Here is a 16877-nt window from a genome sequence, read left to right as displayed (position 1 = left end):
AGCAAAACTAAATAACGTATTTTATAGGCATAGATGCCAAAGAAACAAAAACTAATTTTTTTTTATATTTTAGCAGAATGGAAAACACAAAATGTAAAATGTTACTTCTCATAGGGAGGCAGGAGGAAGGCATAAGATAAGAATCACATAGGTTAATATAAATAAATTATTGTTAATGATCCAGCTTTAGGCTGGGTGATAGGTTCATATATGTACATTTTATTATTGTACCTTATTTATTAAAAGATATGTGTAAATATTATATATATACATATATATATGTAAGTATCAAATAATGTTTTAAAAATGAAGGAGGGTGTGGGGAATCACCTCACAGACATTAAGAGGCAAAGCCCAGGACCCTCCTCCCAGAGATTTGCTCCAGTAAGTCTGAGCAGAGTCTGAGAATCTACAGTTTAAGTGGCCATAACTTCTCCCATCTCTGTATACATGCTGCAACGTGACTCTGCAGCACTGTGGTCCTATGAAGTGGAGGGAGAGGTTTTCCCTTTGGGCTGCAAGTGCCCCTTCTAGAAATAAAACATTTCTCACTACCACTGTAGAACAAATGCTTACCTACTAGGTGCATGAAAATTTGTATTTGCCTGGGAACTAAAACTTTAAACTCTACCTACACATTTTGTTGGACAACAAGGGAGAGTTCACAGCCTCTCTTCCTTGGGCATCCTTTATTAACTTGACAATAGAGTATCCAGCCCAAAGCCCTTCTGTCTTAACTGGGAATTAGAGTGGGACAAGATAAGCAAGTGGAGCTGAGAAGCCTTAGTGTAGCCAGCCACAGGAAGTAGTGAACACATTTTGTGATGAGAACAGAAAGCAGAAAACCTTGAAAGACTGATAAAGCAGTCTTTGACAGAGAAACTTGAAGGCAGAATTTTGATTTGGGGTTTTTTGTTTTTTTTTTAAATTTATTTATTCATGAGAGACGAGAGGGAGAGGGTGAGAGAGAGAGAGAGAAAGAGGCAGAGATGCAGACAGAAGGAGAAGCAGGCTTCTCACAGAAGCCCGATGTGGGACTCGATCTCGGATCTGGGGATCACAACCTGAGCCAAAAGCAGCCACCCAACCACTGAGCCATCCAGGTGTCCCCAGAGTTTTGATTTTGGAAGGAAAAAGATATTTTTTAAAAGATTGTTCTGTCATTATCATCAGTGTCAGTCTTGAAATTTTGCAAGCTACAAAAAAATAAAAAATAGAAAAAAGTCTTCCCATTATTGCCATCCAAAGACAACAAATAACCACTATTAACACTTCAGTGTAATTGAACTCCAACAAAAAAATAATTTAAAAAAAACACCAGTGTGACTTCCTTCCAGACTTTTCTCTGTATATATCTTTACATAGTTTTGATAACTCTTTATACAGGATTTTTATGGTCTGCCTTTTTTTACCCATGTTATAGGTGTTTTCCACATTGTAGTAAACACTTTAAAACACTTTTAATGCCACATCATATTCCTAACTTTCTAAGGATGTGTCATATGTATTTTATTTTTTTGAGAGTGAGAGAGGCAGGGAAGAAAGAGGGAAGAAAGAGGAAGAGAGAGAATCTTAAGCAGGTTCCATGCCCAGCAGAGCCTGATGTGGGGCTTGATCTCACAATCCTGAGATCATGACCTGAGCTTAAATCAAGAGTCTGTGTTTAACCAACTGAGCCAGTCAGGTAACCCTCTGTATACTTTAAATATTCCCTTGTTGTTGGGACTTTAAGATGATTCTGATTTGTTATAAATATCTTCCATAGTTTCAGGGAAGTAAGGTAGAAAGCCAGGCTGATTTTATTCTGTATGGATATATGACTGATCCTGCATCATTTACTAAAAATATCAAATCTCAGGAGTTCAGCTCAATAAATGTATATGTAAAACAACTGTGTAATAAACACTCAGATCAAGGTATAAAATGTTTCTGGGGCATTTGGATGGCTTAGTTAAGCATCCGACTCTGGATTTTGGATCAGGTCATGATCTCAGTCAGGATTGAGAGATCAAGCCCTACATGAGGTTCCATGCTGGGTGTGGAGCCTGCTTGAAATTCTCTCTCCTTCTCCCTCTGCACCCACCCCCAGCCCTGCTCAGGCACATGCATTCTCTCTGTCTTACAAAAAAAAAAAAAAAAAAGATATAGAATATTTCTAGCACTCTGGACAACTATTTTCGGTTCCTTGCAGTTAATACCCCACCCTAAGAAAGTAACCACTATTCTGACTTCTGTCTTGATAGAATAGTTTCCCCTGTTCTTAAACTTCATGTGAATAGAATCAAATAGTAGTCACTCATTTTTGGCTTCTTTTGCTCATCATTATGTCTGTGAGAATCAACCATATTGTCACAGTAGTTTGCTTTCTTTTTTTGTTCCTGAGAAGTATTCCCTTGTATGAATAAACCACAATTGATTAATCCATTCTCCTGTTTATGGATGTTTGAACTGATTCCAGTTTGGGGCTATTATAAATAAAGCTGCTATGAACTTTCTTGCACATGTCTTTTGATGGATACATGCACTCATTTCTCTTGAATAAATATCTTGCTATGCCAGGGCACCTGGCTGGCTCATTCAGACATCCAACTCTTGATTTGGGTTCAGGTCATGATTTCAGGGTGGTGAGACTGAACCCTGCATTAGGCTCCCCACTCAGTGGGGATTCTGCTTAAGATTCTCTCTCTCTGCCCCCTACCACACTCTTTTTTGCACATGCATGTTCTCTCTCTCTCTCTCAAATAAATAAATAAATAAATAAATAAATAAATAAATAAATCTTTAAATATCTTGCTGTGCCACGGAGTAGGCAGTGTTTAGCTTTTTTAAGAAAATATTTTATTTATTTATTTGACAGAGAGACAAAGAGAGGACAAGCAAGGGGAGCAGGAGAGGGAGAAGCAGGGAGCCCAACATGAGGCTTGATCCCAGGATCCCTGAGCTGAAGGCAGATACTTAACCAACTGAGCCACCCAGGTGCCCCAATGTTTAGGTTTAATAGATGCTTCCAAACAATTCTCCAGTGTACACTCCCACCAGCAATATATCAAAGTTCCAGTTGCTCCATATACTTGTCAATATATTTCAATTTTAGCCATTCTGGTGTATACGCAGCAAAATATAATGATGGCTTTAATTTGCATTTCCCAGATATTGAATGACATATAGAGCACTTTTTATATTATTAGTTCATTTAGAGAACCACTTTATGAACTGTCTTTTACTTATTGATTTGCAGGAATTGGTATTTTTTCTCTGAACACTATTATTAGATATATGTATAATAAACATCTTCTGTTTATTATATTCTATGGTTTATCTTTTTTCTTTTAATCATGTATTTTAAATGAACAAAAGTATATAAGTTCTTATTTTTAATATGTCCTATAGTTTTTAAAAATTTTATGGTCAGTAATTTTTGTGTCCTGATTAATAATTTTTTGCCTAAAACTTCTCCTAAATTTTATTCTAAAAGTTTATTGTTTTACATTTCTTTTTTTTTTTTTTAAGATTTATTTATTTATTTGTTCAGAGAGAGTGAAAGAGAGGCAGAGACACAGGCAGACAGAGAAGCAGGCCCCATGCAGGGAGCCCGGCATGGGACTCGATACCGGGTCTCCAGGATCACACCCCGGGCCGCAGGCGGCGCTAAACCGCTGCGCCACCGGGGCTGCCCTATTGTTTTACATTTCTTATTTAGATCTATAATCCATGCAGAAATAATGTTTGCATATGATGTGAGATAAAAGTTCAAGTTCATTTTTTCCATATAAATATGCATCATCCTTTGCCTCTAAGTTGCAGTGGTACCTTTTTTAGAAATTAGGTGACCAGGAGTACCTGGGTGGCTCAATGGTTGAGTATCTGCCTTTGGTTCAGGTCATGATCCCATGGTCCTGGGATCGAGTCCCACATCAGGCTCCCTGAGGGAGTCTGCTTCTCCCTCTGCCTCTCTCTCTCTCTCTCTGTGTCTCTCATGAATGAATAAATAAAATCAGAAAGAAAGAAATGAATAAATAAAATCAGAAAGAAAATCAGAAAGAAAAGAAAAGAAAGAAATTAGGTGACCATATATGAGTTGGTCTCTTTCTATAACCATATATGAGTTGGTCTCTTTCTATATTTTTTATTCTGTTCCATTAGTCTGTCTTGTCCTGAGTCAATGCAACTGTCTTCATAAGGAACTTTATTGTGAATCTTGCTATTCAGTATTATAAGTGTTTTAACTTTATTCTTCTTCCTCAAGATTGTCTTGATGGACTATAATATATTCTACATCCTTTGCATTTCATATAAATTGGAAAATCAGCTTTCAATTTTCACAGATGTCCTGCTGGGATTTTGATTGAGAGTACTTTAAATCTCTAGATCAACTTGAGGAGAACTGACAATATTGAGTCTTCCAATCTGTAAACATGGTATATGCCCTCATTTATTTAAGGTGTCTTTAATTCCAGTGCCTTGTATATTTTAGGATAGGTCTTTGCACCTCTTTTATTAGATTTATTACTACGTGTTCTATTTGATGGCTATTACAAATGATATTTTCATTTAATTTGCTAATTGTTTATAATGAATATAGAGAATTAAATTTGATCTTTGTATATTGACATTATGTCCATCAACTTGGTAGATTCACTAATTAAATCTAATAGTTTCATTGATCTAGATGTTTTAGGTACACAATCATTTCATCTGCAAATAATGGCTCTTTTACCTCATCGTTTCTAATTTTTATACCTTTTTTTTTCTTACCTTATTGCACTAACTAGGATTTTTGTTATAATGTCAAATAGAGGGACTGCCTTTGAGCTTCTGCCTTTGGCTCAGGGCGTGATCCCAATCCAGGGATCGAGTCCCGCATCATGTTCCCTGTGAGGAGCCTGCTTCTCGCTCTGCCTGTGTCTCTGCCTCTCTCTGTGTGTCTCTCATGAATGAATAAATAAATAAAATCTCTAAAAAAAAATATCAAATAGAAGTGGGGAGCAGGCATCCTTGTCTACTCCAAAACTCAGGAAAGGAAAAACCATTCAAAATTTCACTCTTAAGTATTATGTTAGTTGTAGGTTTTTTGTTTTGTTTGTTGTTTTTATAGATATTCTTTATCAGATTAAAGAAGTTCTCTTTAAAAAAAAAAAAATTTAGGGATCCCTGGATGGCTCAGTAGTTTAGCGTCTGCCTTCGGCTCAGGGCTTGATCCTGGGGTCCTGGGATCGAGTCCCACATTGGGCTCTCTGCGTGGAGCCTGCTTCTCCCTCTGTCTGTGTCTCTGCCTCTGTGTGTGTGTGTGTGTGTGTGTCTGTCATGAATAAATACATAAAATTTTTTTAAAAAAAGATTTTATTTATTTATTTGAGAGAGAGAGAGCACAAAGCTCCACTAAGTGGGGAGCTGAGGCAAGACTCAATTCCAGGACCCTGATATCATGACCAGAGCCAAAGGCAGATGTTTGAATGACTGAGCCACCCAGGTGCCTCTAAGGAAGTTCTCTTCTATTCCTAGTTCATTAAGCTTTTTTAGCATGTAGAGGTGTCAAATGTTTTTTCTTTATTCATTAAGATTATCTGTCTCGTTAATGTGGTGAGTTCATTGCTCAATTTTTGAATGTTAAACCAACTTTGCACTTCTGAAATAAACTTCAATTTCTCATGATGTAGTATATTTTTTATATATTGCTGGGTTTGATTTGTTGATTATTTTTTAGGATTTTTCCATTTGACTTCATAAGGAATATTGGTCTATAAGTTTCCTTTCTTGTAATATCCTTACCAGGGTTTAATATTAAGTTTATGTTGATCTCTTAATGCACGATGGAGAATGTTCTCTATTTTTTCTATTACATGAAAGAGTTTGTGTAAGATTGATATTATTTTTCTTAATTGTATGGAGGAATTTTCCAATGAAGACATATAGGCCTATATGGTTCTCATATTTGAAAGATTTTAAACTAAAAGGGGACCTGATCTCTGGTCATGGCACAGAAGATCCTCCCACATCCTCCCACAGACACACGAAATCTACAGCTACATATAGATAATTTCCCTCTGAAGACTAATTGAACTGCGCTGTAAAACAAGTGATTAAAGGACCACATCAAGATGAGTAAGAGACGCAGAGACAATCTTATCAAAAAAGCCCACCCCCAGCCCAGAAACACAAGAGGGAGGGACATCACCAGGCCAATACTTCTCTCTCAGAGGAGTGAGGGGTTGTTGCTCCATATCAGACACCACAACCTCTGGTATCTACACCAGAAAAACAAGCCCCAGAATGTCTGATGGGGAAAATCCATGGGGCTGACATCTGGAGGTCCCAAAGTGCTATAGGAAACTGAAATTCCATCTTGGAAGTCTCTCTCACCCCAAGACTGAACAAAACAAAACAAAACAAAACAAAAACAGGAGTTTGTGTTTTTTTTGTTTTTTGTTTTTAAAAAACAGGAGTTTGAAAAGCACCTAGACTGTATGTGAAGGGAATTTATTTGCGGATCCAAGGACATTGCCTGCAGGGGCTGGGGACAGTTGAGACACTCTGGAGATGGAGGTGCTGGAGGACACCATTTTGCACTCTCTCCACATGGCCTGCTAGCTGAGCTCCACATGGATCCAGCATCCACATGGATGCTGAGCTCGGAGGTAGCACCCTCCTGCCACCTTGCTGAGATTGGCAGGGCCATGCGGTCATGGCATTTGCTGAGGTCAGAGAGCACTCCCCAATTCCCTGGCTGGTCAGAGTTCTTCTACTCCTAGCTAAAGTCTGCAAACATAGGTGATTGCAACACTCCTCTCCCCCCCACCCCCGGCTTAGGCTGGCAAGTGCAAGAGGTCATGGCATTCTCCTACTTTCAGCCTAAAGCCAAGATCTGCACAAAGACAAGGCACGATTCTCCTGCATTGTTAAAGCCCATGGGTGAGCAGTCAAGACATTTTTCTGCTTCCTCTCTGGAACTACTAATGTGCCCCACCCCCAATATTCTTCAGCAGCCTTGCCAAAGCCAACAGACACACAGCCCACACAGGGACACCCCTGATTGCCTGGCCCTGGTGGCCAAGAGGACTTGTGTTCCAGATCTCAATGGGACTGTAACAATCAGAAAAACAGTTCTTGACAGGCCACACACCCCAGCATGCTGCTTAGACAGCAAACTACAACATAATCCCAGTCTTCCTGTGAAAAAGCCTGTTTCAAAAAGCCTAGAGCTTCAGCCTGAGGGACAGGCTTCAGGTTTCCCAAGAATCTAGAGGCTAAGGAGGCATTCACAAGGAATGTAAGCAGGGAAACCCCCTGCTGGCTATACCCCTTGGCCTTGCTACACTTTAACAAGACTTCCAAGAAAGGAGCTTATACACTTATCTGGAGACCTGATTTTTGCAGTTGTCGCCCAGGGGACCTAGAGATCTTCTGGTCTGGAAAGCAGCAGAGATTACAATTGCAACCTCATAGGGCTATGTACATATGCATAATTTAAAAGCGCCCCCTCAGAATCTGGCTTCCAATCAACCTGAAACTATGTTCTAAGTGAAATTCCTCCCTTGGATCACTGACAAGTCTTGGCACACCCTCTACAATGAGGTCATATCAAGAATAAATTAGGCAGTTTAGACAAAGTTTCAAGAGACAACCAAGAGCTAGGGCAGGGTTGAATGAGAAAGATAATAATTTAAGCAAGGCCACTTCTTCAAGAGAGAGAGGTAGATGTTTTGCCTAATACATAGAAATAAACACAGAATCAAGCAAAATGAAGAGGAAGAGAAATGTATTCCAAACAAAAGAATAAGATAAAACCTCAGAAAACGACCTTAATGATATGCAGATATGTAATCTACCTGATAAGGAATTCAAAGTAATGATCATAAAGAAGCTCACCAAACTCAGAAGAAAAATGAATAAACACAGTGAGAACTTCAACAAAGAGAAAACATAAGAGAGCACAAAGAAAGAAGAAAAGGAAAACGTAAGAGAGTACCAAAGAGAATTCTCAGAGCTGAAGAATACAAAAACTGAACTGAAAAATACATTACAACAACAGATTTGATAAAGCAGAAGAAAGAATCAGCAACCTGGAAGATAAAGCAATGAAACTCACCCAGACAGAGTATCAAAAAGAAAAAACAACTTTAAAAAATAAAGATATAACTTAAGTGACCACTGGGGCAACATCAAGCACAATAGCATTTGTATTATAAGGGATCCAGAAGGAGAGGAGTGACAGTGTCAGAAAACTTATTTGAATATATAATAGCTGAAAACTTCCCTAATTTAGGGAGAGAGATATCTAGGTCCAAGAATCCTGAGAGTTCCAAAAATGATGAACCCAAAGAGAGGTACACTAGGACACATTAAGATTAAAATGTCAAAAAAAAAAAAAAAAGATTAAAATGTCAAAAGTTGGGGCATCTGGGTGGCTCAGAGTTGGCTCAGGTCATAATCTCAGGGTCCTGGGATCAAGCCCCATGTCAGGCTCCCTGCTCTGTGGGAAGCCTGCTTCTCTCTCTCCCTCCCTCTGGCTGCTCAGGCTCTGTCTCTGTCTCTCTGTCTCTGTCTCTGTCTCTCTCCCTCTCTCTCAAATAAATAAAATCTTAAAAAAAATAAAATGTTAAAGGTTAAAATTAAGGAGAAACTCTTAAAAGCAGCAAGGGAAAACAAATTGCATACAAGGGAAATGCCATAGGCTATTTATCAGCAGATTTATCAGCAGAAATTTTTCAAGCCAAAAAAAAAGAATTTTTTTCAAGCCAAAAGAAAGTGGCATGATATATTCAAAGTGCTAAAAGAAATAAGCTTTCAACCAAGAATACTCTATCCAGTAAAATTATCATTCAGATTTGAAGTAGAGTTTAACGACACCCCAGTACCCCACCCATTCCTCCCTTTTCCCAGGCTGCCAACTTCTAACCACAATAGTGACTCTGTGCTTGTCTGTTTAGTTCTGTGTATAAATGGAATGTTGTGGAGATGACCCTTCCTTGTGCCGCCTGGTTCCCCTCCCCTTTTCCCCTGGTCTTTGCACTCATGGAAACAGGACCAGTAAGGGACCTTCAATTAAAACACACACACACACACACACACAAACCATAAGACATCAGAGGTAGTAAAAATGTAGGATTTTTGGATGTGTTCAAATTTAAGTTGCTATTAACTTAAAATAGACTGTTATGAACATGGGATAAGATACGTGAGCCTCATAGTATCTACAAAGTAAATACACAAAAGAAAATGAGAAAGAAATCTAAACAACACTAAAGAAAGTCATCAAACTACAAGAGAAGAGAGGAATACAAAAATAGTTGGAGAACAATTAACAAAATGGCAATAAATACATACCTATCCATAATTACTTTAAATGTAAATGAACTAAATTCTCCAATCAAAAGATGTGGAGTGTATGAAGGGATTATAAAAGCCAAGACATATCTATTTACTACCTAGAAGAGACTCATTTCAGAAGTAAAGACATACACAAACTGAAAGTGAAAGGATGGAAAAATACTCCATGTAAATGGAAACAAAAGGAAAGCTAATGCAGCTATGCTTATATCAGACAAAATAGACTTTAAAACAAAGACTGTAATAAAAAACAAAGGGGCACTACATAATTATGGAGAGGTCAATCCTGTAAGAAAATATAACACTTACAAACATATGTGCACCCAACATAGGAGCATCAAAATATATGAAGCCAATAGTAACAGACCTAAAGGGGGAACTTGATAGCAGTGTAGTGAAAGTAGGAGATTTTAACACCCTACTGATACCAATGGGTTTATCATCCAGATAGAAAATCAATAAGAAAACATCAGCCTTAAATGACACATTAGACCAGATGGACTTAACAGGTATATAGAGAACATTCCATCCCAAAGCAGCAGAATAGAGAGGTGCCTGGCTGACTCAGTCAGTAAAGCATGTGACTCTCGTTCTTGGGGTTGTGAGTTCAAGCCCCACTTTGAGCATAGAGATTACTTTAAAAGAAAAAAAACAGCAGAATACACATTCTTCTCAAGTGCGCACAGAACAATCTCCTCGGTATTTCATCTTTTAGGCCATAAAACAAGTTTCAATAAATTCAAGAAGATTGAAATCATATGAAGTATCTTTTCTGGTTACAATGGTATAAAAAACTAGACATCAATTACAAGAAGAAAACTGGCAAAATTACAAATATGTTGAGGTTAATCCTGGAGTCCCGGGATTGAGTCCCACATCGGGCTCTCTGCATGGAGCCTGCTTCTCCATCCTCTTCCTATGTCTCTGCCTCTCTCTCTGTGTCTCTCATGAATAAATAAATAAAATCTTTAAAAAAAAAAAGAAAACAAAAGAAGAGAAATCTCAAATAAACAATTTAACTTTACACCTAAGGGGACTAAAAAAAAAAAAAGATTAAATGATGCCCAAAGTTAGTAGAAGGAAGGAAATAATAAACCAGAGAGAAATAAATGAAATAGAGAAATAGAGACCAAAAAAGACTAAAAAGAAAATATCGATGAAACTAAGAGCTGGTTCTTCAAAAAGATAAAATCAATAAACTTTTAGCTAGACTCACCAAGACAAAAGAAGAAGAAGAAGAAGAAGAAGAAGAAGAAGAAGAAGAAGAAGAAGAAGAAGAAGAAAAAGAAGAAGAAGAAGAAGAAGAAGAAGAAGAAGAAGAAGAAGAAGAAAAAGAAGAAGAAAAAGAAGAAGAAGAAGGAGAAAAGAAAAAAGAGGGCTCAAATAAATAAAATAAATGAAAGAGGACATGTTACACCTGTAAGAATGGCTAAAATAAAAAAGACAAGAAATAACATGTGTTGGTGAAGATGTGAAAAAAGGAACACTTGTACACTGTTGATGGAAATGTAAACTGGTACAGACTCTGAAGAAAAGAGTATGGAATGTTAAAAATAGAAATAACATATGATCCAATAATTCCACTATGAAAACATGAAATTGAAAAGATATTTGCACCCCTATGCATCACTGTTTACAATAGTCAAGATATGGAAGCAGCCTAAGTGTCCATTGACAGACGAATGAATAAGGAAGATGTGGTGTATTATGCAGCCATAAAAGAATAAGATCGTGCTATTTGAGACAACATGGAAGGATCTAAAGGGTATTATGCTAAGTGAAATAAGTCAGACTGAGAAAGACAAATACCATATGATTTCACTCATATGTGGATCTAAAAAAAAAGGAATAAACATACAAAAAGCAGAATTAGATCTGTAAACATAAAGAACAAACTGATGGTTACTAGAGAGCAGAGTGTGAGAAAATGGGCAAATGAGTCAATGGGGAGTGGGAGATATAGGCTTCCAGTTATAGAATGAATATGTCACAGAAATAAAAGGCACAACATAAGGAATATAGTCAATGATATTATGTAGTGATGTATGATGATAGGTGGTAGCTACATTCATGATGAATATAGCATAATGTATAAACTTGTCAAATCACTATGTTGTACACCTGAAACTAATATAACATTGTGTGCCATAGTCAAAAAAGAAAAGGAAGGAAGGAGAAAGGGAGGACGGATGGGAAAACCTTTTTTTCTTAAAAGACATTGAAGAAGACATAAATAAATGGAAAGATAGTCCATATTCATGGACTGGAAGAATTACTATTATTAAAATGTCCATAATACCCAAAGTGATCTACAGATTGAATGCAATTCCTATCAGAATTCCAAAGGCATTTTTCACAGAACTACAACAAATAATTCTAAAATTTGACCCCATAAAAACAAAATCTTAAGAAGAACAAAGCTGGAAGTATCATGGTCCCTGACTTAAAACTGTACTACAAAGCTGTAGTAATCAAAACAGCATGGTACTGTCATAAAAACAGACTCATAGATCAATGGAACAGATTAGATAGCCCAGAAATAAACTCATGCATATATCATCAGATAATGTACAACAAAAGAGACAAGAATATACAATCAGGAAAAGACAATCTCTTCAGTAAATGGTTTTGGGAAAACTGGACAGCTACATGCAAAAGAATGAAACTGGAGGGATCCCTGGGTGGCGCAGCGGTTTAGCGCCTGCCTTTGGCCCAGGGCGTGATCCTGGAGACCCGGGATCGAATCCCACGTCAGGCTCCCGGTGCATGGAGCCTGCTTCTCCCTCTGCCTATGTCTCTGCCTCTCTCTCTCTCTCTCTCTCTCTCTCTCTCAATGACTCATAAATAAATAAAAATTAAAAAAAAGAATGAAACTGGATTATTCTCTTACACCATATACATCAATTAATTCAAAATGGATTAAAGACTTGAATGTGTAAGACTTGCATGAGAAGCCATGGAATGAGAACCACCTGAGTTTTCCTAGGAGTGTCCATGACCTTAGAACAGAATGAATAATTGAGTGTTGAATTCAGAACAGCACATGTTGTTCAAAATTTCAGTTTGTATCGATAAGAAAATTAAACAAAGATGTTCCACTATTTCTCCTCTTTCTAGGTTATCTTGGTTATCTCACGTTCCCTCAGCCACCAGAGACCAGGAACTATGAGATCCCGCTGTGCCTGGAACATGGACATTGGTTCCCAGCTGTACTTCCTTAGTGCCACCAATTATTGTCTTGAAAATTGCATCACTGGCAGACATACATACTGATGTTTTGAGCTTTTTAAAGAGCTTCTTGAAAGTAGCATCAGGGGACACCTGGGTGGCTCAGTGGTTGAGCCTTTGACTCAGGTCATGATCCCGGGGTCCTGGCATCGAGTCCCACATTAGGCTCCTGGGGGAAAGCCTGCCTCTGCCTCTGCCTATGTCTCTGCCTCTCTCTGTGTGTCTCTCATGAATATATAAATAAAATCTTATTTAAAAAATGTAGCATCAGCCCCCCAAAAAAGCCTCAATCTTGACACTTTATAAATGAGAAACTGCTAACTTCCAAGATTTTAAATCCAGTTTTACCCTCAAACCAGCTTCCTATCAGTAAGACAGCCAACCAGAGCCGGTAAACCCACAGTACATCAAACCTTCAAATACAATCTGCCAGTAGGAAGTTGGTCAGAGGTCAAAGGTGTGCAGATATTGTTAAAGAACAAAATTTGGGGCAGCCCAGGTGGCTCAGCGGTTTAGCATCTGCCTTCAGCCCAGGGCATGATCCTGGAGATCCTGGATCGAGTCCCACATCGAGCTCCCTGCATGGAGCCTGCTTCTCCCTCTGCCTGTGTCTCTGCCTCTCTCTCTCTCTCTCTCTGTGTCTCTCATGAATAAATGAACAAAATGTTTAAAAAGTTAAAAAAAGAACAAAATTCAACAAAGTAAATTTGAGGATCTAATTAGCTTTATGAGGGGATTCATGAATCAGGCAGCGTCCTGTCTAGCAAGTAGAGAGCGTGTTCTGAGGAGTTGTACAAAACAGAAAAAAAAAAATGTTTTAATAGGAAGAAGGGTGGGCAAGGAAGTTATTAGCAAAAAGAAAGACAAGGAAGGAAGAGAGGGAGGGAGGGGGAAAGAGAGGGATCGTTTCTGGCCAGTACACCTTTTGGAGGTGGGGGTGGAGGGACAGGCACATGACCTCACCAGTACTGATCTGGAAATTTCAGGTTGACTGTTAAAGGTCACATTCCTGGAATAAGATGAAACTATAATTAAGTCTTGGTTTGGTATTGTGGGGGGTGGGAGGGATGACTCCAACTGTTGCTTGTTGTTTCTTCTTTTTTAACATTATTATGAATATAATCCCCTTGTGTGCACCTCCAGAAATTCCCAGCGTGGACTAAGTCAGCAAACTCCATTAATGGAGACAACAGACCAGAACTGGGGAAAGGACTACACCAGCAAGCCCCAGGAAACAGGACTCTGGGCTAGAACTGGAGACCGGATTTCAACGTGGAATTGCAAGCAAGAGCTTGAGGCAAGAGCTAAGGACTGACACTTGGTTAGAGCCTCTGGTAAGTTTAGATTGCCCCATCTTGGAAAGCCAGTTAGATCAGAAGCTTGAAGCAGAGAATAGAGCTCAAGCAGAGAGGAAATCACAGCCCTTGGAAACATCTGTTTTTTAGGGAAGACCCTAGAGCACTGACACTCAAAGCAGGAGAAGTCTGATGCTGCAAAGTTTTGAGCATGAGCAGTCCCCAGCTTTGTGCCTTCCTACACCCCCATCCCATTGGGCCAGGCCCTGGGGGCATCACCTCCCAGAAGCAGGCAAAGACCACGTGGGCCATGGCTACAAAACGCATTAGGAAATACACCAAGGAAACTGCCTGGAAACAATGTCCCCAGAGTGCCAGCCAGGTTCTGGGAAGAGTTGAGCCATCAGAACTCTCTAGAAGGAATGGTGTTAAAACTCTGCTTTGAGGTGCAAGAAATTAGGGATTTGCATAATTGTGGCCCCTGGGAAATTGTAAAAAATTGGTCCTAGCCACACAGAGAAATCACTGCAGCTGCCTGAAGCTGTGCCCCCAAGTGACTCTCCTCTCTGCTAGGGGCGCACTGGGATCCTTCCACTGTTGTAGAGTGTGTCCCCCTGGGTTCCGGTCGGTCCTGTTTGTATTTGACTCTTCTGAGCCATGAAGAGATGTTAGAAAACTCAGTTACCTTCATCCCCAGCAGGCAGCCCAGCCACTGACAGGAAACAGAATCTCAATAAATGATTGTTGGAAGAATGAATGAGTGAAAGAGCAAATGAATGTGGGTCAGCCTTATTCTGTGTGTATCTGTCTCTCATGCACACACACACACACACACACACACACACATATGTGTGTGTGTGTTTCATTGGTTATATCAGAATCTCAAATAAAATTGAAATTCTTCCCTCACCAGAATGATTTCTTTTGGGTCCCCAGACTTGGGATCCATACTTTTTGCTCTGTCGAGGTAGGAAGATGTCACTGCATTCATTACAGGATTTTTAAATTCAACCTCCAAGAGAGTGGTCAGGGGGTGTGGGGTCTCGATGACCCCGGAAACATGCTGACCCTTCTGGGCACAGCTTTGTTCCTGGACCCAAGTCAACCCTAGTGATTAATGGGGCTCAAGTAGTACAACCAGATTACCTTCACATGCTGTATCTCTTTTTTGTTTCCTGTGGGACACTTCCCAGATGGAGTCTTCAACCCCCAGGAAACCTCTCCTGGGTTGGCGAGAATGTGGAGTTGGACTACTTACCACATTTCCTCTCCTAAAGGTCCTGCCCTTTGGAGCCTTGCCCCTGAGTTACTGCTCAGTTTTGTATTTCACAAAACTACTGTGTACCGATTGCAGGTCATTCCCACTCTGTCCCTGCACACACATACTTGTCCCCTGGTGTTCTCTTACATGTGACAAGCCACACTCACTTCATTTCCCACATTTATCACCACAAGGTTCTCGCAGAAAATTTTGCTGCCAGGATTCATTCAACACTAGATGTTAGGTAACATGAGAGTCCGAGCACATTCTCATGGGGCATTGGCACCAGCGATCTACACCTGAAGGAAAGAGAAATCTTGAAATGTGTTTTAGCCAAGTAGAAAGTAGATAACGTATCTGACAAGCAGATACAAGATTACAGTAGGCCTTAATCTGGCTTCTTCCTTAGCTGGGATTAAATTTGGCTACGTATGAAAGAAAACCCCAATTAACAGAGACTTAAGCACACAGGGTTTACTTTCTCAAAAGAAGTGGGACAGTATACAAAGCTGGTGTTGGTAGTTCAAAGAAGCTCATTCCAGCTTTTGCCTCTGGGGTGACCCTGATTCTCAGGTATAAGATGGCTGCAAGAGCCCCAGCCATCATACTCATGTTCCAGATAGCAGAAGACTTCCCAGAAGTTGCACACAATAGTTTTTCATTCATATTTCTTAGGATGTGGTCATATATCCACACCCAGATGCAATGCAACTCAAAGGCTAAAAGAAATATAACCTTTATTTTGGGAATAAATGTAGAATGTAGAACTGTTCACAAGACAACTGCCCTGATCTCTTCAGAGGTTATTGTTCTAGATTTTAAAAGACTAAAGAGACATAAATGTGAGCTTGATTGACTCTGGGAGATATTTTAAGACAATAAGAAAAACTGGAATATGGACTGCAGGTTAGGTGATATTTGAGAATCATGGCTAATTTCCTTAGGTGTGACCATGGAATTATGGTTTCACAGGAGCATGTCCTTATTGTATGAAATGCATGCTACAAAGTGCTTAGGAATGAACTGTCCTGACGTTTACCACTTCCAACAAAACACAATATATTGATAGGTAAAAATATCAATAGAGAAAACATGGAAAAGATAGTAAGAATTACTGAGCCTAAGTGGAGGGGGGTATGGATATTTATTATACTATTCTTCTAACTTTTCTGTATGTCTAAAAATTAGATGAGAGCAATCCCCCATTTGGTTTGGCTGTCCCGCAGTCTTTCACATGAGGTTGGCTGCCTCCTGGTGAAAGGAAATGATGTTCCTAGCAGTCCCCCTGTTCAGAGGGTCTGCTAGTGGGTTGGATTCCAGAGCTTGCAGGTGTGGAGAGAGAGGACTACATCTTGGCCCTCAGCTTCTCCAAGGGTCTTTCCCCATTACCCAGGATACAACACAGCAGCAAATCCATGAATGGCATCACCCATTTGAGATAACAACGTGGCAGTAGGTAGAAAATGGATCTACTAAAAAAAAAAAAAAAAAAAAAAAAGAAAATGGATCTACTATACAAAATCATCTCATAATGTGAAGGCATTAGTAGTGTATCATATCAGGATGGTACTGGGTAGAGTAAAACAAATGCTAGACTTGAAACTAGAAGAATCTGTTCTTCCTCCACTGTTTCTGCCCATTATATCTGTGAAGCATTTCGGCTTCCTCATCTGTAAAATGAGGATCATGAGCACTGCTTCCCCAATCTCACAGGGCTATCTGAGGACCAAAGAAGATATTGTGTGTAATTTTCTGTAAACTTATAA

The 16877-nt window shown here is 39.2% G+C and overlaps 1 protein-coding gene across 4 annotated transcripts in view; it reads left to right on the top strand.

The window, feature by feature from the left end:
• TXNL4B (thioredoxin like 4B) overlaps positions 1 to 16877 on the top strand; it is a 45565-nt gene that overhangs the window by 20706 nt on the left and 7982 nt on the right. For 3 of the 4 annotated variants that reach the window (XR_007410984.1, XR_007410985.1, XM_025426709.3), the window contains exon 4: positions 13699 to 13889. Coding sequence is in view for 2 of the 4 variants with exons in the window: in XM_025426709.3 (XP_025282494.1) it covers positions 13699 to 13870 (172 nt within the window). In the remaining 2 variants the exon portion in view is untranslated. Of the gene's footprint in view, positions 1 to 13698; positions 13890 to 14000; positions 14758 to 16877 lie in introns of those variants that run through there. The other variant, XM_035716217.2, reaches the window with a different exon arrangement.

Source organism: Canis lupus, chromosome 5 (assembly GCF_003254725.2).
Source record: "Canis lupus dingo isolate Sandy chromosome 5, ASM325472v2, whole genome shotgun sequence".
NCBI classification, from domain to species: Eukaryota; Metazoa; Chordata; class Mammalia; order Carnivora; family Canidae; genus Canis; species Canis lupus.
Note: the sequence above shows the minus strand (reverse complement) of the source record. Positions and strands in the feature narration are given on the sequence as shown.